The following is a 26,562-nucleotide window of genomic DNA, read 5'->3' on the forward strand; positions in this document are numbered from 1 at the left end:
TCATCTAGTCTAACTTCCAGCTGGGGCAGAAATTCTCTTCTATCACCTCCATGACATGAGGTTCTCAGGCTCTACTTGATTATATCCAGTGATGGGGCAGTCACTACTTCTCAGAAAACCCATTCCATTGCTGAGAAGTTCTGTTATAACAATTGTCCTTACGGTGAGCTGAAATCTTCTTCCTGTAACTCAGGAGCTACACTGGAAACTTACCCCTTCTTCTAGATGGAAGTACTTCCAAGATCTGAAGACATTTAAGTTACAGTTGCCCTTCCTCCACATTCCACTTTTCTCTTTTCTGGGTCAAAGGCTAAACTCCTCCTGATTCTTCAGCAGTGCCTCATACAATGTTGTTTTTTAATCCAGGGCCAGCTCCAACACCTTCCTTTAGAACTTAACTCATCTTTATAGCATTAGCATTAAAATGTACTGCTGTAACCAGCTAGGCACTTGGCTGTCTTCTGATTAGACAAAATATTGAGGATGGCCATTTCCCTGGTTCTGACTCTTGTGCATGTTCGAAACTTCTCAAAGTAATATGTGATGAATTGTCTGAAAAAGTTGTGACAAAGTATTGTGGGAGTTTAGGGGAGAAACGGAATATTTTTAGCTGTGGGGAACCAGGGAGGACTGCTTGGAGGAGGCAACATTTGCTGTATGCATTGAAGGATGGGTAAAGTTTCAACAGGCAAAGATGGGTGTTTAAGGATTGGCTGCACAAAAGTTCATTTTGGTTAAAAAAAAAAAAACAACACTTTTAGACAGTGGGATTTGTTAGGTGCCCTTCCATTGAGGATTAGCTGAAACCCTTCTCGGAGAAAGAGGTACTTCTGGACACCCTTCACAGCTCTGACTTTTGGTGACCAAATGTCATTGTGCTTCAGAGGATAGTGAAGCCCAGACAAGACTCAAGACCTAGCGAGCTCTTTGAAGTGTCAGAAACCCATTTCACAAGCTTATCCTCAAAAAGAAACACAGTTCTGCCGGACTCACTGCCCTGTCTCACCTCAGGTTTTTCACCACAAGCTGATAGGAAGCGTACTCATTGGGGCCTTCAAAGTGGACCTGGGCACTGTGTACAACCAACCTGGTAAGAAAGCGTGGCCCCCCGACATCTCTCTTACTCTTCTCCAGGTGGCCCCACCTGGAGGTCAGCTCAGTGATTCGCTCATCCATTTAGCCCACCATTCAGTAACACTGAGCACCAGGTACAGAAAATTGAGTCAAGGCATGCCTCTTTTCCTCAGTTTAAGAGCTAATGATAAACTTATCTTCTTTGTCCATACTTCTGAGCAGGGTTTTTTTTTTTTTATTATCACAAATTCTGTCTAATTAATGCTGTGAGACATCATCAAGAAGGACAGGAAAGTGTAGAAGTTAAGAATATGGACTCTGGAGCCAGGTTGTCAGGGTTCAGATTCTACTCGGCCCTTTCCTAGTTGTGCAAACTTGGGCAAATGATTTGACTTCTCTGTGGCTCAGTTTCCTCATCTTTAAAAGATGGGGATAAACTAGTGCTCTCTTCATAGGGTTTTTGGGGGATTAAGTTAGTAAATATATATCGAGTACTTAGTGTAGGACCCAGCAAAGAATAATAACTGTGGCATGCCATCTAAGGATTTGTTATAATAATCATTATTATCCCTGACTTATAGGAAAGTGAAATGCAGGGAAGTTAGGTAATTTGTCCAAGGCCAAGTTCTAATAAGTAAGAAAACCAACAACAAATGTAGATATTCCCATGAAAGTCCTTTTCAACTGTGATTCAAACTCCTGTGACTAGGTAGGCGTTCAGGTCATATGAGTTTGAAGTAGCTCAACTAACTCAGTTGTGATTAGCATCCACTCAGCTCCTTTACCATCTGCTGTTGTGTGGAAATGTATTGCCCTCTGTATTGCCTTGTTTAACAATTTTTTTTCATAAGCCAGAAGTGTAGATTTTTATATGAGATTTTGATGTTTGGACCCACAGTCTAAGCCAAACCAAAAAACAAAACAAAAAAAAACAGGAAAAATCCATGAGCCACATGTATAGCTTGTGAAATAGTATGTGACTTCTGTGCTCTATTAATGTCCTTCTATCCCATCAAAGCTAGAATCCTGGCTAGGGGATTTGCACCAGGTGGAAGTCCAGTTGCAGAAAAAGATGGAGAAGAGGATGGGAAGTAAAAGAAAGGAGAAAAAGAGGAGAGGGAAGCAGCATGAGACTTGGAAATAGCCCAGATGAGCTACCCCCTCAGTGGAGTGTGGGAGACCTTCAGCGTGGGAGTGGGGAGACCTGGGTGGAGCTATTGGGTCCATTTGTGCGGGACATCTGAGCTGTCGGGATGTTTTTACAGGTCATCAGTTCTGCGATAAGTGGGCCCTGCTCACAGACCCTGGTGACATCAGGACTGGCACGAAGGGGTACCTGAAGTGTGACATCAGTGTGACTGGGAAGGGTGACATCTTAAAGACCAACCCTAAAACTTCTGATGCTGAGGAGCAGATAGAAAAGTGAGACAGATTCGTCCAGGACTCTGCAATGGAAATGATATGTCCCAATTTCCGTGCATCTCTTTTCTTCCCCCCTCCCTCTTTTCCCTTATGGGTACATGAGAACGGCCAAGTGTATGGCTTGTCCACCTGGGATTTTGCTCTCTTGGAGGCACCAAGATGTGTCTCATCAAAGACATAACTCTCCGTTGGGCAATCGGCTTCTAAGACAAGAAGATCCTGTCTTCCTATAATAACCCATAGAAGAAAAGCGATTGCTGAGCTTATCTGATTTATTTGAATTTAGCTGATTTTCCTTTGAAAGAATTATAACTTTGAACACTGGGTGTTTGGAAAATGGGAAGACAACACACCTCTTTTAAGGTGCAGTGTGGGAGGCAGTGTTCGTCCTATGACTGTAGGGCCTAAATGAGTTTGCATTCACTCTAATCATACCCTTCGCTGTCATGAAACTAGGAAGAACACCCATTTTAGCAATAGATCCTAATCTTTTCAGATTTCTGTCATGTATCAGGGTCCTTCTTTATGTCTCCAAATTCATTCTAGCTTTTCTCTCTCTTCTTTCAAGCGAGAGCGCTGTTTAATTTTGTTCGTTTGTTTGTTTTTGTCCCCCTCTAAGGAACCTTTTGATCCCTCAAGGGTTTCCATCAGAGAGACCCTGGGCCAGATTCTATGTGAGGCTCTACAGGGCAGAAGGGTTGCCCAAAATGAACTCCAGCATCATGGCAAATGTCACCAAAGCCTTTGTGGGTGACAGTAAGGACCTCGTGGATCCCTTTGTGGAGGTCTCCTTTGCTGGGCAGATGGTGAGGACCTGTTGTCACTAAGAGTGGTAGGCCCGGGCCAGAACCCTGCTCTTTACCCTGGACATTTCTAGTCAAATGAAATTAAGTGAAAATCAAACTTAGGAAGTGCCTTGGGAGAAAAAGCTAGGTACATGGGGTCACATGGCAAGAAAGAAGAGAGAGGTCACTCCCTGTCCCCTGGAGATCATAGAAAGGAACCATGGGGGACCATGGTTTAGGACCCAGGCAGACAGGCCACCTTTCTTACCCCTGGCTACTTCTCTGAGCTCTTCCACAGTCCCCAGGCCCTGCAGAATTACCACCCTCCCCCAAGGATGCTCCATAGTGTGCCCAGGTAGCTTTGACCTGGTGAGCGTGGGCATCCCTGACGATGCCCACATTCTTCTCTGCTCAGGAGCCATTGAACATACCAGGACCTGGGCACATGGCCGGAGCTCAGTCCTGGCCACTGGACTTTGAAGCTTCAGCTGACACACATATTGTTTCTGCCCTAAATGTATGCCTACCCCGGCCCCCTTCACTTGCCAGGGTGAACCCTGGAGTATTTTGGACTTGGACTGCCTTGGCGGTCATATAGGACATCACCTCCATTTTATGATGCGGAAACTGAGGTCCAGACTAGGGAAGAGATTTGCACAGATTCCTACTTTTATAGAACACAAACTCAGGGTCTAACTCTAACCTACTGCATTCCTGGAGGTGCATGGGACAGCTCCTATTTATAACACAGGTGTGAGGTTCACCCCTTGTCCCAGTATGATGATGAGAACTTCTGGAGGGCAGAACGCGAGATGTACTCACCTTTGCCCCCAGTGCCTGGCACAGTGTCTGGAGTAGAGTAGGACACCAGCAATGTGCGCTGGGTATAACTGATTTTCACGGGTGTCGGGTGGAAGAAATTTCATTATTTTTAATAACTCACTTTATATTGCCAGTGGATTTGACGGGTTTTCTTGGGTCAGTCAAGGGCCTTTTTCATTTTGCATCCTCTGGCTTTGTTTTTAGGGGCGAACCACAGTGCAGAAGAATTGTGCTGATCCTGTGTGGCACGAACAGGTGGTCTTCAAGGAGATGTTCCCGCCCTTGTGTCGGAGGGTGAAAATCCAGGTGTGGGATGAAGGCAGCATGAACGATGTAGCGCTGGCAACCCATTTCATAGACCTGAAGAAAATCTCCAATGAACAGGATGGAGATAAAGGTAAAGCCTCACAGGCCTGACTTGGACATAGGGCCTCAAAGTGATTGATTTGGAGCCTTTGCCCTTAAAACGGGAGGCTTAGGGGCAGGCACTGTGTTAGGCCATGCCCTGTGTGGTCTCTGGTGTGGGCTGGTTCGGGACAGTGGCTGGAGCCAGCCTCTGGGATCCATGAGCACACCTGTGTGTGAGGCTATCCCTCCCTTTTTCTGGGCCTTAGATTTCTTAATTGGAAAATGAAATGTTTGGAGTAGATCAGAGGAGGGCAAATAGTGGGTCCAGGGGCCATATCTGGCCTGCCACATATTTTTGCATGGCTTGGAAGATAAAAATGGTTTTTACATGTTTAAATGATCCCCCCAAATTGAGCCCCCAGCTGACTGATGGAGCAGGGAGCATGAATATTGCAGGGAGGTGCCTCTGACAGTGCCCTCGGAGGCCCAGGGAGGGAACATGTCCCAGCTCATCCACTGAGTTGGCGGAAAGAGCTTCCACCCAGGATAAAGCTCTTTCTTCATAAAACCTAAATCAGTAAGTGAGGACTCTCTAAATATCCCAACAACGCCCCCCTTTTCCTTTAAATCTACCACTTCCTTTAAATCCAAGGCAACCTTTCTTTGCACAACAAATTTGTGCTAACTGATGTATATATTTGTACATGTGCGTGTGTACATATACACATATATACTGAAGGCTTGGCAAAAGCAGAGATCGAGATGGCATTTTTGTGGCCCTCACAGAGTGGCACCATTGGAAAGCTTCAATAAATATCTATTGCTTAACTCTTCATACTACGGAAGGGTTTGCCACAGGCTGTTTAATGCAGAAAGCGCACTCTACCTGTCTACAGGATTTCTCAGCTAGATGCGAATGTGTTTTACCCACAGCTTTCCAGGAACATCTTGATGGTTTTCGGGGAGATGTATAGGAGTGTTTAAAAACTAGACAGCGGGGGCCATAAAATCTTTCTATTCTTTTTAACACAATACCTCTGCTTCTTGCAATTCACTCAATGGAAGGACAGACTCTAGTCTCAGGGGGTACGGGAGCAGGGGGAGAAAACAAAACTATTTAGGCACAAAACTATTGACAACGAATGGAAATATCTACCTGTCAACACTGGGGGACTTGTTAAGCAAGTTATGATTCATATATCTATTAAGAGTAAAAGCTAATATTCTTGAGCTCTTCCTAAGGGCCTATGTGAAGCACTTAATAGATATTATCTCTTTTAATCCTGATAGGTTAGACAAGTACCATTGGCTTCTTCATTTCATAGATGAGGAAATGGAGGCATAGGGAAGTTATCTAACCTGACTGGCAAAAAGGAACGTTCTGTAGCCAAGGAGATGTTCACATTGATACTGTGTATTTTCCCAGATGCAACGTATTGAGAAAGGAAAATACTTATGCTAATAGTAAATTACAATCATGAGGTCTCTTCAGTTTTATGTTTAGAACAGATCATAGAACATTTCCTTCTCTCAGTCTCCACTACCATCACCCTAGGAGCCACCGATGTCTTCAGTTTTGGTGATGATATGATCCCTAGACCAGTTTGCCCAGATCCATTTTTATACCCATTCACATAGCAGCCAGAGTGATCTTAAAGCACACACCCAATTATGTTATATTTTTACTTAAGACCTTCTAAAATAGTCCCACAATTTCTAGGATAAAGACCTCATCAAGGCCTTCAGACCCATTCATTTCTCCAAATTCGTCCCACATAGCCAGCCACCGTGGCTTTCCCTTTCAGCTTCTGTCTCCAAGCTCCTTTCCAGGGGCATAGAAATCTATCTTTTCTCTCCTTTCACTCTCCACCTAACTCCCCTCTGTGCTATATCAGGCCGTTATTCGTTCTTGTAGCACCAGGTATATCTCCTTCATAGTGTCTACACATTGATATTTGTTTGATGTTTGTATCTGCTTTATTCTCCACTGGGCTGTTTAGAGTCTAGCATGGTGACTGGTGCATGTTAGGAGTCAGTACACAGTTGATGAATGAATGAACAGACAAGGATGCATATCAACATTCATAGTATTTCAACTGTGAACAAGTATAAACATTTGCATGGAAGAAAGACTAGAAAGAAATATAACAAAATGGTAACTGGCTGTCTATTGGTGGTGCAAAATGCCTGGAAATATTTTCTCTTGTCTGTATGTTCTACATTTCTAAGTGAATGTGTACAACTTTCATAAAGGAAAACATAATCAACTTGTAAACATAACCAGGCAACTAAAGTTTGGGATCTTTCTAGGCTTCCTACCTACCTTTGGACCTGCCTGGATTAACCTGTACGGCTCCCCCAGGAACCACAGTCTGATGGATGACTACCAGGAACTGAACGAAGGCTTTGGAGAAGGCGTGTCATTCCGGGGCAGAATTTTGGTAGAAATTGCTGTGGAAATCCTCTCGGGAGGGGCACAGGAGTCTAAATTTTCCAAGGCGCTCAAGAACCTCAAGATGTCTTCCAAGGACAAAGACTCTAAATCTTCCAAAAGCTCAAGTAAAGACAAGGGTGACCAAACTGATGACGGAAAGCCTCAGCAGACTTCAGACAAAACCAACTCAACTGATGTCGAGGTGGAGCCTTTTGATGTACCCCCAGAGGTAAGCACTGCTTCGCCACCGCACACACCTGTGAGGGGAGCCCAGCAAGGAGCAGCACGTGCCGCAGGTTCCCTAGGGCCTGTGGACGTCTCACTCCTCCTGCAAAAGTGCAGCCCCCGATCCTCTGCCTCTTCCCGCACACATCACAGCCATCTGCTGGTGATGAATTCCTTCAGCATCCCGCACCCCCCCACAACTCCAATTCCCATAGAAACCAAAGTAAAGGAGAAATAGAAGTTCTCTGGAGGAGCCGGTGGGAGTGGGTGGCGGGGTGAGGGACTGAACTACATCTGTGGCCCAGTTTTGTTTAACTTTGTTATTTTGCTCTGGATGCGAGATAATGTGGGAGGAAGGATGAAGAGGAGGAGTGGGAGACAAGCCGGGACACAGGAGACGGAGAAAACTGTTCCTCTGCCCCAGGCCTGTGGGGAAATCGCAGCTCAGGGGAAGGCTTCTCTTTGCTTCTTACTCGGCATCCGGCACATTAGCATTTTCTGCCCTGGTTCTATTATGAGAAAGAGATCTGGGCTCCAAGATGAACGCACACTGTGAATATCCGCTCAACTATTTAGGCTAGTAACAGCGCTTTGTAGTTTAAGCAAGTGGGAGAACGGTATGCTTTGTTAGTAGGAGGGGAGGGTGGATTCCAGCCCTTGGCTTGGAGGATTCTGCCTCTGGGAGTGTGTATCTCAGGTCAACAGACAGTCATTTCGGGTGGGGAAGGGAGGTGAAGGCTGGCCTCCCAGAGCCAGCCATTCCTGGGGAAGACTAGACAGACTGACAGATTGTGATATGTGGGTCACCTCAGCCTTGGAGGGTCCACTTATTTTTACTTCTGGGATCTAATAAATCATAAGAAACAGCGTAGGGGAGAGGTTGGATACATGGTCGGAAATCTTGGGGTTGCTTCTATTCATGGCTTTGGCACTAATAGCACCTCTTTGTGTTTCAGTTTACTCATTAACAAGATGGGGTAGTAATAGTCCCTGTGTGATAGACATCTCCTGGGGGTAAGTGAGGGAACGCCTGTGAAATGATCGGCAGAGTTCTTAGCGTGTACATGTCAGTAGGCAACACATTTGCTGTTGTTGTTGCCAAAGTTGCAATGGTTTGCTCCCGCCACCAGGGGGCAGCTCTTCAGAGCTCTCTATCCCTCTTGTTTGTGACTTAGTTTGGGTATTTTGCCAAGCTCCCCAGCTCTCCCCTCTGAAATTATCTGTTGGGAGATATTTATTCTCTGGAAATGTGCACTGTCAGTTTGTTGTTAAAACTGACATTGCCTTGATATGATTGTGTTTACGTGCATTTCTTCAGAAAACATGCCAACTTTGGAAACTTGACTTCTTTGGACTTTGCCAGAAATTGTGGGTGGTTTAGTAGCCACCTAAACTGATATTTAACTTTTTTTGCTATCAGGATTTGCCATTCTTTTCTAAACAGGGGTTGCCAAATAGAAAGGGGCTAGCAGAAGATTCTCTTAACATAAGCCAGTATCTTCAAGATATTTTGCTAAGGCCACCTGAAAAAGTAAATTCTAGCAGAAAGCAAGAGTGTCTGGGAATTTATGTGGAGTACGGTATACATCTTTCTTCAAAGCCAGGGTGGGCCATGTTTGCTCTTGTGTAGGTCACAGGGGAGGGGGGAAATTCAGGCATCATTCAAACTCTTCTTTCTCCTCTCTCCTCTCCTCGTCTTGGATTCATGTTTGTGGTCAGTGTTTTTGCAAATTACCCCAACATTTAGCAGGTTAAAACAACACACTTTAACTTTATTTGTGATGAGGAATTTGGGAGTACCTTAGCTTGGTGGTTCTGGCATAGGATCTCTATGAGTTTTCCATCAAAATGTTGGTAGGGTCCTGGCTGCTGTGGCTCAGTGGGTTGAGTGCTGTTCTGCGAACCAATAGGTTGCCAGTTTGGTTCCCAGTCAGGACACATGCCTGGGTTGTGGGCCAGGTCCTCAGTTGCGGGCATGCAAGAGGCAGCCAATTGATGTTTCTCTAGCACATCGATCTTTCTCTCTCCCTTTCTTTCTCTCTAAAAATAAGTAAATAAAGTTTTTTTTAAAATGTTGGTAGGGGCTGCAGTCTTTGGAAGGCTTCACTGGAGCTGCTCGGCTTCCACAGTGGTGATCTCCCAGTGCCCAAAGTCCACCAGCTGGGAGGTAGCAGAACTGGGTTTGAAGAGGGTTTGTCTGGCTATGGAGCCTGCTGCCGCTCCTCCCTGCTACAGAGCCCACATTCCCTCCAGGTCTCTGAGTAATTTTTACCCTCCTCCCAGAGAGTAAACCTGGCCTCAGGAAGGTGAGATAAGTGGCCAGTTTACAGCCCGTGGATACAGTGGCAGCAGGTGGGAAGGGTGTGTGCTCTGTGACTAAGGTCCTGCCCTGGGCCCCTACCCTGTCAGGTGTTTTCTGGTCAACAGAGACATTTCCTGCTGATGCTGGGAACACAGGCTCCTGTGGGAAGGAAGGGGTGACCTTCACCGAATGGTGTGGAAACCCTTTGACTCTCTGAGGGTCAGGTTTTGTGGTTCTTGATTGAATGGGGCTGTTAACCTCTGAGGCCACAGTGGCTTTAATCCTTAGAGGAATCTTACTGCTTTTTCCATAATAAGTCCAACCACAAAACCAGGAAGCACAGACTATAGGCTTCCAGCTCATTCAGCCTCTTCGCTCAGAATGCAATGCCGTGTCACCACGTCCCAGCCTGTTCCATGTCAATAGGAGTCATTTGTAAATAGTTGTGTATTATCTTGGGACGGCTCCTGTGTCTTATTCCTCCCTTGAACCTTAGAGAAAGACAAAGACGAATACCATATGATTTCACTTATATGTGGAATTGAAAGAACAAAATAAACAAGCAAAATTGAAACAGACTCGTAGAGACAGAGAACAGAATGATAGTTGCCAGAGGGGGAGGGGGCTAGAGGGTTGGGTGAGAAAGTGAAGGGAGTAAGAAGTGCAAATTGGCACGGGATATAAATTACAGCATGGGAAATATAGTCAATAATATTGTAAGAACCCTGTATCGTGCCAGGGGGGTCCTAGACTGGTCAGGGGGATCACTTTGTAGGTCATATAATTGTCTAACCACTATGCTATACACCTGAAACTAATATAAAATAATATTGAATGTCAACTGTAATTGAAACATTAAAAAAAAATGTCAAAAAAATGATCTTTTATTGTAAGGTCAGAGCTCCGAAGGTTGAGACTACATCTTTCCCAATAAATGGCCAAATTTTAATAATAAATGGCAAATGTGTAATTTGCAGGTCCCGGTTCCTGCCTGTCTGACTAGTCGGGAAATTATGTGCCATTTCAGGCTGACACTGAAACTCAAATACCTGTAAACTACCCTGGACCAGGTTAACATCGCCTTCCCAGTGATCAAAACAAACAAACAAACAAACAAACAAACAAACAAACAGCAGAGCTGTCTCATACATATTTTTTCCTTTCTATAGATTGTACCAGAAAAATATGAGGAATTTTTACTCTTTGGAGCCTTTTTTGAAGCTACCATGATTGACCGGAAGATTGGAGATAAACCCATTAGCTTTGAAGTTTCTATTGGTAAGTGCAGGCCAGCACAGTGGGCCTTTGGAAATGGGCTTTGCAACCATTTCTTGAATAAGTGAATGAGGGCCTTACCTGCAAATGATAGCGCTCAGAAATCAATGAATAATGCCTTCCCGCTCTTGTGTCTCTGCACAAGGGACAGATGTATTTTCATACCTTAAAAAGTAGACTGAGAGTGTAGTTTGGATTCAGACACATTTGGGCCACTAATCCTGGCTCCATGACCCTAGGCTCCCTGCATTTCCCTGGGTCTCAGTTTCTTCATCTATAAAGTGGGAATGATGATAACTTCTCACAGAGCTGTTGTGAGGGCTCAGTGAGTCAGTGCAGGCAAAGCACATGCCTACAGTCAGAGCTGTTGTTATGACTCCCAGCGATCTTCTTGGGTTGATGTACATCTGGGAAGACCATTCCAAGAAAGAACACTTGGTCAGAGAAGGTCTTCATTCACAGTTGGGAAGCTCTGCTTCAAAGAAAGAAAGGGAGAATGGAATCTAGTTAATGTGTAACTTAAGTGGGTTTTTTTTTGTTTGTTTGTTTCTTTTAACAAATGAGAACATAGCATGGATGTAGATAATGGCTCGTTGTCATTGTCAATCCTATGTTTTGGTCTGACCATGCTCTCCCCACCTGCTTACTGAGACCTAGTTTCCCTTCCCTGGGAGGACGTGAACTTGGATCTCTTATGTGAAGCAGCCCGATTCTGCTCGTTGCCAGACACCTGGCCCCTCTCCCCTTGCTACTGCCTCTGCAGGTAATTTTGGGAACTTGATTGATGGAGGGTCCCATCACGGGAGTAAGAAGAGGTCAGCGGAGTCAGCTGAAGAAGACAGCCTCCCGCTGCTGCATGAAGGAGAAAGGGACGCAGCCCCCGAGGCCGTCCCTATGGTCTCCACCACTCGCCCAGAGAAGCCACTCGTGACAGAAGGGAACAGGTAGGAAGCACAGCAGAGCCAATGGTGTCCGATGGTGGGAGTCGGACCAGTTTCTGGGAGTGTTAGTTTCAGTTCTTCCCTAAAACCAGAAACATTATTATTGTTTATCTCCGTTATGGGAGCAAACATAAATCGAGGCCACATGGTAAGTGCCACTTTACTGAGTCCTTCGTTACATTTCAACAGCTCTCCAAAGGACACATCCAAAATTCACGCAAAGGCAGAACAATGAGGATGGTTGCTATGATCAGATCTGAAGCTCCTTTATTCTATAACTATGATGCAGAACAGGGTAGGAAGGTCAGAACTTAATATCTGAATCCAAATCCTATTAACAGTTATTATATTCATCTGAGTTCTGTGCTATTATGTAAACTCAATTTAGTGGCATTATTAAATACATCATTTCTTATTTGGTTTTGCCACAGTCCAACTGAAGAACTAAAAGAAAAAGAAAAAAAAAAAAAAGATTGCTAGCTACCAGAAAAGACTATTTCAGAAAAAGCCAGGGCACCTACGTGTGTCCTTACTGAACTTGAATCGGTGTAAAATTTCAACATGTGAAGAGAAGTAAAATTATAGAATTCTGTTTAAGAAAGAGGTTCGAGCACCAACCAAGTGATTTGTGAGAAGAAGGGAAGGCCACACACCATGAGAGTCCTCTGCGTCTGAGCCTCGTGCTATGAATAAAGATGTTGCCATCTGTGTGGATTATCCTGTGTGGAGTCTCATGAGAACGTTGCGCTTCTCATTTACACGCCAGGAGAGTAGAACCACGTCACCGGTGCTCTCTGCTCTCTGCTCTTCACCAAGACTTTCGCTCTGGGCACAGGCCCATGGCTTACTGACCTCTGTTAGGAAAACACGGGCTGGCCATGTCTTCCCCAGACAGCCTCTTTCCTGGGCAGCGGATCCAAACCCCTCCCACTGGGGGCCCGTACATCACCCCCAGGCTCACCGTCTGCACAGACAACGTTGCTTCGCTCCCTGTCTTCCCAGCTCCTAGACTGACCCTGCCATCCTCTGAGCCCTTTGAGCCACAAAGTGGTCAATTGTTCTCTTTTTCCTTCCTACCCACATCCAATCAGGGATAAAGTCTGGTTGATTCTAGATCTTAAGGATTTCTCATATCTGTTGTCATTTCTTTAATCCTGTCAGTCCACGTCTTCATCTGGATTATTTTAAATATCTTCTACCTGCCTTAGATGTTCTTCAAGAAATTTACCAAACTATCTATCTGACCCTAATTGACACCGTCTGTTGGTTGCTGGTGGCTTTCGGGATAGTTTCAGAGGCCACAGCTTGGTTTTTCAACCCCTATCTACCTTCCCACCATCATCCCCAGCCACCACGCCCCAAGCTCCACCTTTCCTCCAGCCACACAGCGGCCCTGGCTGGTCCCTCAACTGCTGCTTCTGGTCCTTTTAAACATGCCCTTCCCTTTGCCAGGCAATAGACCCCCTCCTCCAAACTGCTGGCTCCCATTAACCTTTGAGATGAAGATCAAGTTCGCTTTCCTGAGTCTCAAGTCTGATTTAGACTTTATACTCACCTCCACCAAACGCCAATGAAAGACGTGTTCCCTTGTCTGCCTCCCTGTTCACCGGGAGCACCCTGAGGGCGGGGCCTGCGTTACTCCCTGTGTGTCTGCTTGTCTCTGCGCCTGGCACATAGTTGCTCCTAACGGTCTCCGAATGAGCCAGGGCGTTGCTGCCAGCGGGTTGGGCGCAGGGTGCTGTGGAAGCAGACAGAGGGGAGTGGGCAACCAACTCTGCCCGGGGAGGAGGTGAAGAGTCGGGAAAGGTCACAGAAAAGGTGACATCCTAAAGGATGAGAAGGGGCTTAAGGGGTGGAGAGAGAGTGTTGGGGACAAAGCAGGAAGGAGTAAGTGAAACCAACCTTAGCTGTTGTGCTCCTGCTTTTGAGGACACCCTGTGGTTCGCAAGTCCCGTCCCCCTCATGGACCACTCCCCCTCCCAGGGACCGCCCTACCCCTTTCCATGGCCCATCTTCTTCGGGGCCTTTTCTGGCTCCCGTGCCGCCATACTTGGCTGTCTATCCTCCTTTACACAGCCCAAAAAGAACCCCGAATTTCCCAGTCCCTTAACAGCTTCTCTGTCCATGTTTAAAACGGAGGGCATCCATGAGTGGATCCTATCACAGGATCTGAAGCTCTCCTCTGAGGCTCCACGGAAGTTCTCTGCATCCTTCTACTGGGGCCAGGCAGTGAGGACCCGCCTTGTGGGACTAGCCTAGTGTCAGGGGATATAGTGTGGGAAGGGCTGGGGAGGGCATGAGAGGTCTCAAGGCCTCAGGTTAGTGCTGGCCAGCTGGCTCGAGGAGAGCAAACTAAGTCGTGCTGGGATTTTGGGGGCTTTCTGTGTATTTCTCAGTCACTCTATTGAGGTTCTGTCCACACAGTGGCAAGTTGGGGTAGCGGCAGCTGAATTGAAAGGTCCTGTGTCTATAATAGACATCTACATGCATGTGCACACACATATATGCATGCATACGGTCTTTACACAAACATGCATACACATATACACAATTTATTTGTCTATTTCCTCTATTAAAATACCACCTTGTAAGGGGTGGTTTAACATGGCACTTAAAACACCACCGTGTCTTTGTTTGGGGCTTCCCAGTTTTGCGAAGCACATGCATTCACATATAATTTATGTATTGGGTTGGAGCTCAGGAATGAGATTGGAGCACAAGACACCTAATGATTAGATTCTCAGGATTCCAGGCCTACCCTTGCCCAGAGTCACAAGGCTGGTCATGTGTCAGGGCAGCCGTTCAAACTGGCAGTCCTCTCTTTCTACCGGCAGCGTGATGCCCTTCCATCTGCTCTCCCCCATCTGCACTGTAATTTACCTGAGAAACCACGGCGTCTTGGTCCACGCAGACCCAGGAAGACCAGGAGGGTCCTGGGAACCAAAGAGACAAGGGCCTTGAACATCATCAGCACAAAATAATCCAAACCAAAGAAACGTTGAAACAAAGCACAGCACTGAGAGGGAATTTATTCCGTTGCAGGATTCTCAGTGTAATAATTTTAAAAAGAGATAAAAGAGCACTTTTGTTTCTAACCTCTTTTGTTTCATGTTATTTTTTTGTTTTCTTGCTGTAATAACAACCTCCATTTCTGCCAAGAATTTATTTGGCTTCTCTCCTGAATGGGCACCTGCTGGTTTATTTCCTGCAGAACAGATCACAGGGCATGATCTCCAAAAGAAATTTGGATTGAAGAGCTAAAAGGAGCAATCATGCATCCTTTCGGGCCAAAGTTCTCTTTAGCTTTCTGGAACGTAAATGATTCTTCCTCTTTTGCTTCTCCTCCTCCTCCTCGTCCTCCTCTTTGTCCTCCTTCTCCTTCTCCTCTCTCTCTCTCTCCCCCTACTCTCTCCCCCACCCTCATCACTGTGTGACTCCGAACACTGTCTATATTTACCGGGCCTCCTGTCTGCCCCACCATACCCGTTCCTAGAAATTTGCTTTGGCCTTCCTTCTGCTTTTTTTTTTTCTTTTTTCTTTTTTTTTTTTACACAGACCTGGGTGTTTGTGGGAAAATTACAAGGGGTTTGGGGGAAAACTAGATAAAAATGTAGCTGTCATGAGGAAGGGAACTTCACCCTTTTGCTCCAACCTCCCCCACCTACCTTCATTCCCGTTCCTCTCCTCCTTGGGAACTAAAATGTACAAATTAGTTCCTTCTTTTCTGTCTTTAATCTCATCCTGTTAACTGTCTTTTTCTCATCCACATTGAAGCATACCCAGATGGCACCCTCAAGATTCTCTTTGGCTCTACATTTCCCCTTCTAGCTACTTTGACATTTCTCTTGTCCCTTCTTACTCAAGTGAGTCGCCTACATTATAAGCACTAATGCCTGGTAAGAATACATACTGGATGGATGGGTGGAAGGATGGATGGATGTATGGGTGGATGGATGGGTGAATGGGTGGGTGGGTGAATGGGTGGCAGGCAAACCATGGAATACTGAAGTTTAGTTTGAGGCACATGCTTTAATCCTTATTAATACTACCATTGTCTTCTTACATTTCCCTAGCAATTTCAGCTTATGAAATACGTCTGTTATCTCAAGTGATCCTTACACAGTGCCCAGCATATAGACATTAAAGGGAAATGTTAGCTTCCCCGCCTTCTTTCTTCTCTCAGTTAAAAACCTACCCCCTTAAAAGAGGCTTGCCTGATAAATCCTGCCCTCTGGTGGTTTTATCTAAGCTTTGCCCTGGGTCTGACAGCAGTAGCTGTTAGTACCTCTCCACTGCAGCCACATAACTGCTCCTTGTTTATTGAGTCCCCAAGTAGAGGCTAAGGATGAAATCCATAATAGTTTGATAGTTTTGTCACCACCCCTTGTCACCTCCGCATAGAACATCCAGAACATGAACATGTAGCTGGAATTGCCTGAAAAATGCCGATTGCCAACTAATGTCCAGACCAAATGTGTTTTCACAGGAATTACAACTACCTACCATTTGAGGCAAAGAAGCCCTGCGTTTACTTCACCAGCTCCTGGGGAGACCAGACGTTTAGGCTCTACTGGTCCAATGTGCTGGAGAAAATGGCAGACTTGCTGGTAGGTAACTGACAGGTGACAGATTTGAACATTGGGAAGCTGGGGGCAGAAAGACTGTTTTTCACTTGCCTAGGAGAAGGTCCTGCCTAAGTTTAAATACAAATACATTGAGGTTATTGCATTTGGAGGACACAGACCTCTTCTACCACACGGACCCAGGGGAATGAGAACACATTGTGCAAAATGCCTCGACTTTAAATCGAGCTGTATGAATTCAGATCCCTGCTCTTCTTCTTATTGATGTAGGACCTAAAGTAGGCTGTTTTCCTGATCTCCAAAGGGCTGGGTATTGACAGCTTTCTCACAATGCTGATAGATGCTGGCTGCAACTAATAAAATCCAAAGTCCCTAACATCGTGGACAATTTCTGCAAAATTAGGCCCAAATCCAGTTAAGAAAAGAGAGGGTCAGAATCAGCATGCTGTAGCGCTTCCTAGTCCAGGCACGAGAAAGCAGAGGGAATCTTCATTTCTGAAACAAACAAAACATAGTTAAGTGTTATTTCTGGGATGTCACAATCTGTATCTCCAGTACAATGTCTCATTCCCATCATTCCTCCCTCCACCTGTGGTTTGTTTTCAGGAAGAAAGTATAGAGGAGGTGAAAGCATTGGTCAAGGTTTCAGAGGAGGCACCGGAGGAGAAAATGAAGACAGTGCTCAGTGACTTCATCAGTCAAAGCAGGTACCAGCTGGCACATGGGTGCTGCGCTTCGTGGAATCAGGTTTTAATTATCTCAGAAAATAGTCCGTTTTACGTGCATTCGGATGGGTTATACCCATCTTTGTTTTGTTCCGTAATTTAGCTGGCACTAGAGAGATTACAGTTGCTTCCTGAAACATTAACAACTAAAACATAAAGCAAAGGGAGAAAGAAAAGAGAAGATCAAGACTCACTGCTGAGACTCTTTATGAAACAAGAAAAAAATGCCAGCAGTGCCCAGCATGGTTCTTTGTATTTGGTAGATACTCAACAATTACACTGACCGTGAGGTAGATAAGTTATATCAAATAGCATTTAATAGAATTTGTCAAATAACTCATTAATAAGAGACAATTAATGACTCTTTTTTCCCCCAGAGGTGAACAATACAATCAAAGATGCAGAAATAATGTGTCAGGTACTAAATACCGAGTAACAAGCAACCCTCAAATTCAGTGACTTAACACAATGTTTATGATCTCGTGGCTTCCGCGGGCATAGTGGGGCCTCTTGCTCTGAGCCTCTCACAGACGGCTGTCCAGGCCTTGACTGAGTTCTCTCCAGGCTCAACTCGGAAGGACTGGCTCCCAGGAGCACCTCCTCGGTTATTTGCAGAATTCAGTTCTTCACGACTGTTGGAGAGAGGACTTCAGTTCCTTTGTAGTGGATGGTTAGAAATCAGCCTCAATTCCTTACCAAGTGGGTTTCTCCAACCTACCTCTCACATGATTCAGTGATGGAAGGCAAACACTGATAGATAGGGGAGAGCAAAATACTGCTGTTTTCCCCACTTTCCCTCATTGCTCTCCCTTGCCCTGCCCACCCCCTCTCCCACATTCAATCTTCCCCCTGCCCCATCGTCCTTGTCCATGGGTCCTTCATACATGTTTCTTGACTTAACTCTTCCCCTTCTTTCCCCTGTTATGGTGTTCTGTTTTATAAGGTCTGGCTTTCCTAATATCTCAACCACCCAAGCATTTTTACTTTAAAAAAAAGGAAAGCAAAGAAAGAAATATGTAGTTTTTTTCTTTCTATTTGAATTTTTCTTGTTTTTCACTGTAGAAGCAATATATATGTCAGCGCTACCCCTGCTGTGAGCTAAATGCCACCTGCAAGTCCTTTTAAGCATCTTTAAAAAGTCTCATGAGCTCATGTTTTTAGAAACTATTTCTGGGCAAATTAATAGCTCAATAACTTTTCTATATTGGGGGTTCCTTGGGGTACTGATCATTCCTCTTTCAAGCTTTTAATCAACTTAAAACATACTCATAAGGGTTAGAAAGATAAGAAAATGTTGGTTTTATATGTGGTAAACCTAGGTTGAGAAAGCAGCTTGGACCTGAGGTCAGCTGGTCTTTGGAACTCTCCCTGAGAAGGGACAGACCATTTGCCATGTGGAGGAGAGGGGGCTGCCCCCAGCTAGCAGCGGGCTGGGTCTGAAAGACGAAGAATGAACAGAAACATGTGGCCATTTACCCCGATTTTGATGAGGAAATAATTTACCTTCCCCCCTGTGAAGAAGGGAGAGAGATAAGTCAGAAGTCTACCCCAAATCTCCCCAGGTGGGTCCATCCTGGGAGAGGAGTGAAATGAAAGTCCTTATGCCTCTATGAGAGGCAGACGTGTGAAAACAAGACTCCCTCCTCAAAATATAATGCTTTCAATTCCTTTCAGGAATTAAAAGAAAGCATAACTTGACTAGTCGTCCAAAGAGACTTTCCAGGGAAGCCTCCATTAGCCACAGGCGGAGCTCCGTGCTAGGACCCCTCAGGGGTGCTGGCAGGGGTGGCACCCTAGACTTCCCCTTTTGTCTCTTGTAATGGATTATTTTTTTTTCATCCTAGAAGCACTACATGCTCATCTTATAAAAAGGACAAATGCAGGAATGTAACCAGTAAACATCTCTCAGTTTTTCTCCAATCCCGCTCTCCAGAGAGGAGTATGAGTTTCCCTCTTGTATTCTTTTCCTGTGCATTTGCAAACACACACATCCATAAAAATACTATCTTTCTCCATGAAAAACAGCGCACGCTTTGTTCATCAGGTTGCCTTCTCACTCAACAATATATCACTGGCATCTTTCTATAGTAGGGTTTAAGAGTCATTCTCACTATGCAACCCATCATATGTATCAGAGAGTTGACTGGTCCCTGATACTGAAGTTCTTGCCATTTCTTTGCTTCTATAAACCATGCCGCAGTGAACAGTGCTGTGTAAACATATCCTTACAAAAATTTTCAGTTATTTTTGAAGGATAGAGTTCTAGTGAAATTTTTGGATTAGATTATATAGACATTTAAATGTTGACAGGTGCTGTCAAATCGCCTCTTAAACATTATAATGATGTACCTGCTCAAATACTGGAGGAGAGTGACTACATGCCCCACCTTCACCAGCTTTGACCACCATCACATTTGTAATAGATGAAAATAGTATTGCATTTAAGTTATTTGTAATTAGGACAATATCTCATTTCTCCACGTTTTAAAGCCATTTATTTTTCTTCTTCAATTGCATTCATACCCTTTACCATTTGAATACATTTTTAACTCCACTCCTCAAAATGTTACTATTCCATTCTTTTTACAGTTTTAAAAATTTGAGTTGAGTCTAAGGTATTTGCTTTAAAAACAACTGTTCACGAACCTCTTGGTGTGTGTTAAACTTGTAAGGTAAGAAAAACTGCTTTATTGTTCAAAAACCTCTTGGTGTGTGTTAAATTTGTAAGATGAAGGAAAACTGCTTTATTTTGTGTTTGTTGTTATGAACTCAGACAATAGTCATAAAAGATATGTGCTGAAAGAAACTGGAAAAACAAACATCTATTCCTCATGCGGGGTCTAGGCATCATTTTTGCCAGATAAGAAAAAATTCTCATTTTGTCGCTTAGAAAAGGGAATGCATCATTGCTTAATCTTAAATGAAAAATCTTGGTCCTGTGGCTTCATCAACTTTGCCATTGTATTGCAGAAAATATATTTACAAATCTCTGGAATTATATAAATGAATTTTCACTAAGTAGGTTTCAAAATTGTTATTTCCTTCTAGTGCCTTTATCTCTGAAGCAGAAAAAAAGCCCAAGATGTTGAACCAAACTACTTTAGATAAGAAACGACTTACGCTCTGTTGGCAGGAGCTGGTATGTGAAAATCTATTTATACTTTGAAGAGAATTGAAATGTGCTTTAAAAATAACCCTCATGGATGAGGCATAGGTCAGAGGCTACCTGAGGGTAAGGTTCCCAAGGTTATCCATTTGTGTGATGGAGTAGCATGAGTGAGAGGGAAATACATGGGTGAGCTGGAAAGGAACCGGCATTGAATGAATGTTTACAAGAATGAGCTGGAAGCCCACCAGTCCTCCGTCCTCTTCTGATGGATTTCCCCTTGTTCCTTTTCTTGATATTTGTATTTTGTCAAAGGCGGTAGACTCTTTCCCTTGACCTTGTCTCATAAGCTGAGAGAGCAAAAACAACAACAAAGCAAATAACCATGCTTCCTCTTCTTGGTTTCCTACCATTAAAAAAAGGTTGTAAGCATTTCTTGAAGTGGTGCATATTTACAATGGAATATGATTCAGCCATACAGAAGAATGAAATCTTGCATCTGCAACAACATGGATGGACCTAGAGGGCATTATGTTAAGTGAAATAAATCAGACAGAGAAAGACAAATGCCAGATGATTTCACTTATATGTGAAATCCAAAAAGCAAAATAAATGAACAAGCAGAATAGAAACAGGCTCATAGATGCAGAGAACATTTTGATGGAGGGTGGGGCGGGGAGGTGAATGAAAGAGGTGAAGGAATTAAGAAGCGCAAACTGGTAGTTACAGAATAGTCACAGGGATGTAAAGTACATCATAGGGAATGTAGTTAATAATATTGCAATAACTTTGCATGGTACCAGGTGGGTCCCAGATTTATCGGGGTAATCATAAGTTATATAAGTGTCTAATCACAGGGTTGTACACCTGAAAATAATATGAAATTGTACATCAACTGTAATTTAAAAATCAAAAGTATTTTTTAAAGAGTCATAAGCACTTCTTGAGGGGGCTGTCCCTGGTGTCCGTCTCTATCCGGAGACCTTGCATGGCGCCGGGGAGCCTACGGGTGTCCAGCCCCTGCTCAATGAGCGGTGACTGAGAAGTGCCAGACCACGTCAGACTCTGGCTTGTCTCACCTCCGCACTTCAGTTCCAATGATGGCCCCAAGGGACAGTTTACAGGAGGCCGTGATAATTTTGCAAAGAAAAATTACTCAGCGTCTGACGGGCCAGGGGTATTTTAAAGATGTGAGTTGTGCCCAGAGAGATTCAATGATTTTTTGAAGGTCACGGCTAGTTAATCGTAGTCTAGAGACGCAAACTCAAGTCTCAAAACTCCTGGGCCATCCTTCTTTTGAGAAAAATAGCCGAAGGCCCGGCCCCCACCATGCAGGAGGCCTGCCTCCCAGCACAGCTCTTCTTCAGCACCTCTGGCCGCCCCTCCCTGTGTCAGCAGTGCCACCACTACCTGTCACCCGCAGAGCTCTGCTGTCTTCTCAGTGTCCGACAGTCCTCGGCCTGGACAAGTTCAGGGTTTCAGTGACTCGGTAGTGGCCCGCCCCACCTCTTCACTTCCAGACCTGTATTTCCAACCTCCCCCGGGACACGCCCCCTGCTTGTCTCACAGCACCTCACGCTCAAAAGTCCACAGGCCCTTCTCAAGCCGTGTCACCTTCCCGCCTGACCTTGCTCCCATCCTGCACTGGCACCGCCCACTGCACTTGCTGCTCCACATTAAAAGCCTAAGGATCCACTTCAGATCCTAACCTCGCACCCTAAACAGTCCGTTTGACCCTGGGCTCTATTCTGCCCCTTAAAAACTCTGGGACTTACCCCACTTCCTCATCCCCAGAATCACTGCCTACACTGAGGGTCTCTGTGTCTCTGGCCTGGACCGCTGCAGTGATCTGTCTTTAATCCATGTTCCGTGCCACAGCCAGAGTTGGCTTCCTACAATGCAAACCTGGCCAGGTTGCTATTGCTTTAAAAAAATCACTGGGGATCTTAATCATTCATAAAACAGTGTCCACATTTCTTTGAAATGAGGGACAGGGCTATCCACTGCCTAGCTCTAACCTCGCATCCCAGACTTATCTCCCATTCCTCCCTTCCCGTACATCTCCGCCCCAGCCGTTTTGAACCTTCAGTTGTTAGGTGATCTCTTATGTAATTGTCCCCTCTGTCTGAACCATCTTTTTTCTTCTTACCAATTTATTGACTGGTTTGTTCATTTTGCAAACATTTATTTAACACCTGCTATGTGCCAGGAGCCGTGCCAGACACTGAGGATACGTGGTAAGAACAAGACAGAGGAGGTCCCTATCCTAGTGAAGTTCACATTTTAGTGCGGAAGACAGACATAAACAAACAACAGATAAATAAAAATGATTAGGGCTGATGATAATGAAGGAAATTTTTAAAGGCCCCATAATGCCATGGTGACATTTAAATTGAGGCAGGAGAGGAAACCAGCCACATAGAGCCTAAGAAAAACACTTGAGCAAGAGGAAACCCCCAGCACTCTGGTCTTGAATGAAACATGTGTGACACGTTTCAGGGCCGCCTGGGGCACACGGAGTGGAACGCTGTGGGAGGAGGCAGGGCCAGCTCACACAGGGCCTTTGAAATCCCTGTTAAGTGTTTGGGCCTTTTCCCTAAGCACAGAAATGTGGGCTGAGCAAACGGATCAAAGTACACACTTTCGGATGTTTCAGTTGCTCACACTGAGCTCCTTGGCAGAATTTCTCGAATGATGCCGCCTTGGTCTGGAAGCATCCACCAGACCGCTAGGAAGAGGTGGGGAGAAGGGTAACTAAGGACTTGGACTCTGGGCTCAGCTGGAGGTCAACTCCAGCTCTGCCTCTCAGAGCTGCACTATCCTATCTCCCCAACTGCAGAGGAATTAAGAGTACCTACTCTGGTTGCTAAGGTTGCTATGGTTGCTATGAGGATTAACACAGCAGTTAGGGCATTGCCCAGCCCAGAATAAGAGCTCAATACGTTTTAGCTGCTATTAGTATAGTTGTTGCTAGTATCACAAAACCTCGATTTGGGTCTTGTCTACCAGAGCTATGGGACCCTGACAAACCTGACTTCTCAGCCTTGGCTTCTCATCTGTCAAAGGAAAATGAGGTGATGATCACGGCCTCTATCCTCTTATGAAATTTCTATTAAATCGGCAGCATGCTCGGCGGGGGGGCCCGGAAACAGCCCCTGAGAGTGGCTCAGTGTGCAGTTCACGAGCACCTTCAGGATTCTCCAGCAGCAGGGCAACACCCGTTGACCAGATTTCTAGAAAGATCTGCACTGATTCTTGTCTTGTTTCAGGAGGCGATGGCCAAGAAGGCCAAAGGGATCATTCAGCAGCAGAAGAGAAAGTTGTCACTCGATGAAATGATCCACGAAGCCCAAAATTTTGTGGAAAAAATCCGCTTTCTTGTGGATGAGGTAATCAACTCTAACAGCAAATTTCATTTGGGAGATTAGACTGGGTGACTTCTCAGTGGGATGTGAATGTGTAATGAGAGAGAGCAGCATTGTCTCCTGAACCCTGCAGGGCTGAGCGGGCGCTGTTAGTTTGGGGGGGAAGAAGGAGATTTTTAAATTGAGCCAGACATCTACAGCTTCATTGATTTCTTTTTAACATGAAGCTTCAATATTCAGCAGAAATAAAAAACATGTTCCTTAATGGACGCAAGAAAAGTCAAAATTAGCACGGGATCCTTGATAAGTTTCCAACAGAGGATTTAAACTCATGACCAGTAAAGGTCAAATCAGCTTTTCTTTTTTAAATTAGTTGTAACCAGTGTTTTCTGGGGATTTCTAGAATGATCTAAAAGGGCCCTTATATTTGCTTCTGTCAGACATGGGGTTTTGTGTGGGAAGGCTGCAGGGAGAGGTACAGGTTTATTGTTTCTGTCGTTCTCAAAAGCTGTATTTCTTGTAAATCAACTGTTCTCTGCAGGCATAATAAACAGTGAGACAGGCAGTCATTTTAGCAGATTCAGGGGTTTTAATAAACACCCAGAAGGCTCAAGCCAGGCATCAGGGCTTCAGGTCTGTGACTGACCAACCCCGTGGCCAGGAAAATGTCCACGGGATGTTTGCTTCCATGTCTGGGGAGAAGGGGTACTGAGGAGGGCCCCAGTCACACCAGAGTGTCAGGGATTTCGAAATACAGAGCATCTGTGTCCAGCCCAGCAATGCTGAAGCCTAGTTTAGGACATTACACTTCCCTTCTGTTTCGGGAGCCACGTGGTTCAGAAATGTACATTTCAAACTCTCATATCATAATAGGCCTCTTGGCAGGGAATTCTGCAATTCCTATGTTGACTAGCTCAATTCTAAAATCTCATTATCTGTGCAATTTAGTCAAGTTTTTCCTGAATAACCACTTAAAAGGGAGCTAAAATGCTTGCAATCATATTTTAGGTATAAAGTCCATGTGGAATTGTTTTCCCTTCCAAGAGCAAATGGAAAGACATTTGTGGAATTTTTTTTTTTTATTTGAATGTTCTGGAAACATTACCTGTTTCTGAGGAGGCCCAATGCTTGAAGCTAAATTCCTATTACAAGATTGGAGGAAAAAAAATCCATGGGAAGGTGTAGAAAATGTTTGTTCTGCAGATGGAGAAAAGCAGGCCACTAAGATGCTAAATCTTTGATCCAATTTGCATATCATGAAAGCACAGTGAGCCATTTGGCAAACAGGGTTTACATGCACGGTTAATTCACAACCTAAAGCTTTCTCTTTTCAAAGAAGCTACGTTTCACTTGCTTGATTGCAGAGATGTATTAGGATAAAAGAACTCTGAGCATGTGCTGGTTAAACACCAACCAATCAAATCTATCCCCCTCCATCCCTACAGCCACAGCACACCATCCCCGATGTCTTCCTCTGGATGCTCAGCAACAACAAGAGGGTAGCATATGCCCGCATCGCCTCCAAAGACCTGCTCTACTCCCCCGTCAGGGAGCAGATGGGTAAATACTGTGGAACCATCAAAACTCATTTCCTCAAAGTAAGTCTGCACTATTTTTAACTCAGAGATGGGAAACCTCTGGTTTTTTTCCTGGTTTGCTCAGCATCCTTAGTCTGTGTTCATATCTCTGACTCTTCCCCAAGACTTTCAAAGGTCCGAAGGATACCATTTAATCCATAACAGAATTCCAGGGTTAACATTTATTAGCTGCTTGATCCTGGGTAAGATATTATACCTAGCATTCCTGTGTCTCCTGTTCTTCAATCAAATGGAGGGGGTGTTGAGAATTAAATGGGTACATGCATATAGAGAACATAGAGTGCACATCACCCGGAGTAATCACCCAATAAACACTGGCATTCAAACACACGGGCATCCCACATCTAGAGGATGTCTCTGGATCCCGTCCCCTTCGTAGCCAGTGAAGTGTTTGAGGCTCTGTATGTTATTCTCTGTCATGTGTGTAAAATGATTATAATGATTCTGCCCCTGTAATGATTGTAACTGAAAAAGGAAATGTTTACCCAACTTATTCACCACAAATATCAGGATTCTTCTTCAGCTTGCTCCATCCAAGAAATTCTGGGGTCACAAGAAACATTTATTTGTCTTAAAAATAGCAAGTCATTTTGGAAGGCCTTGTGCTAAAAATACTAGAAAATCAGTGGCATGTTGCTCTCTCCTAAATATTTTGACGTATCGTGGCATTATTTAAAATTAGAACAAAGAACAGCTGCAAATAAAGCCAGAGGCTGGATGTAACTGACTTCTGTATCTGCATTTTCCTTTTGCCATCGGGGTGGTTTTGGATGATAGCTTTGTAAGTTGCGTTGAATTCACTTATACCGACATGATGACACATCTTGATGAGATGACTCAGCAAAACGACCTTTAGTCCTGTTTTGACCATCACCCCTGCCGTCAACTCCTTTCCCTCCACCTCCCTGGGTGCTCTTCTCCTCGCTGAATTGGTAAATCTAAAAAAAGGGAGAGCCACACCAGGGAGACAAAGGCTTCACTCACCTGCCACTCACTCCCGTGTCTTAGCTGGGAGTCAGGAAGTGCAATAAGACAAAGGATGCACATCTAGAACCTCCAGGCTCTAGAGGTTTCTTGAAATTGATCCCAGGGAACAGCTGTCCCTCTAGTGGCTCTGTAAACATTCCTCATTCAAGCTCCTTTGGGAGGTTGCAGTTGAGTCTCCCTCCTGGAGTGTCCCCTTGCCCAGGAAGGTTCTGAGGACTCCTGCAGCCAGGAAACATCTTTAACTTTGACAGCCCAGCCTTGCTGACCTTATTCATCTGGGATAGTGATTTATGAATTTTGGGAAGTGACCGTTCTTAGAGGCCCAGGTTGGGGCATATTAACCTAGGGGAAATGAAGGTCCCTCATCTGAAGACGCATGGCTAAGTAATGGTAAACCTGTAACGGCAACCAGGGTTGGGTGACTCCCGGTGGCACGATCTTTCTTTTTCTCTGATTTAAATATATTCACGATGCTACTAACAATGCTGGAACAGAAATCGTTGAGCTCAGCCCAATCCATCATACCCAAAAAGCAGAGTTCTCCCCTTTCAGTCTCATACCCACAGCGCC

At 44.8% G+C, this 26,562-nt stretch overlaps 1 protein-coding gene across 1 annotated transcript in view; it reads left to right on the plus strand.

The window, feature by feature from the left end:
* The window catches only part of FER1L6 (fer-1 like family member 6), a 94,277-nt gene that overhangs the window by 14,004 nt on the left and 53,711 nt on the right, over nt 1–26,562 (plus strand). The window contains exons 6-17 of the mRNA XM_054590092.1: nt 1,012–1,090; nt 2,340–2,496; nt 3,116–3,302; nt 4,308–4,500; nt 6,762–7,114; nt 10,582–10,690; nt 11,451–11,631; nt 16,115–16,235; nt 16,818–16,918; nt 19,985–20,075; nt 23,312–23,431; nt 24,853–25,005. Coding sequence (XP_054446067.1) covers nt 1,012–1,090; nt 2,340–2,496; nt 3,116–3,302; nt 4,308–4,500; nt 6,762–7,114; nt 10,582–10,690; nt 11,451–11,631; nt 16,115–16,235; nt 16,818–16,918; nt 19,985–20,075; nt 23,312–23,431; nt 24,853–25,005 — 1,845 coding nt within the window. The remainder of the gene's footprint in view (nt 1–1,011; nt 1,091–2,339; nt 2,497–3,115; nt 3,303–4,307; nt 4,501–6,761; nt 7,115–10,581; nt 10,691–11,450; nt 11,632–16,114; nt 16,236–16,817; nt 16,919–19,984; nt 20,076–23,311; nt 23,432–24,852; nt 25,006–26,562) is intronic.

The sequence above is a fragment of the Pteronotus mesoamericanus genome, unplaced genomic scaffold, assembly GCF_021234165.1.
Source record: "Pteronotus mesoamericanus isolate MK-2021 breed Mesoamerican mustached bat unplaced genomic scaffold, CSHL_Meso_final scaffold_174, whole genome shotgun sequence".
Taxonomy (NCBI): domain Eukaryota; kingdom Metazoa; phylum Chordata; class Mammalia; order Chiroptera; family Mormoopidae; genus Pteronotus; species Pteronotus mesoamericanus.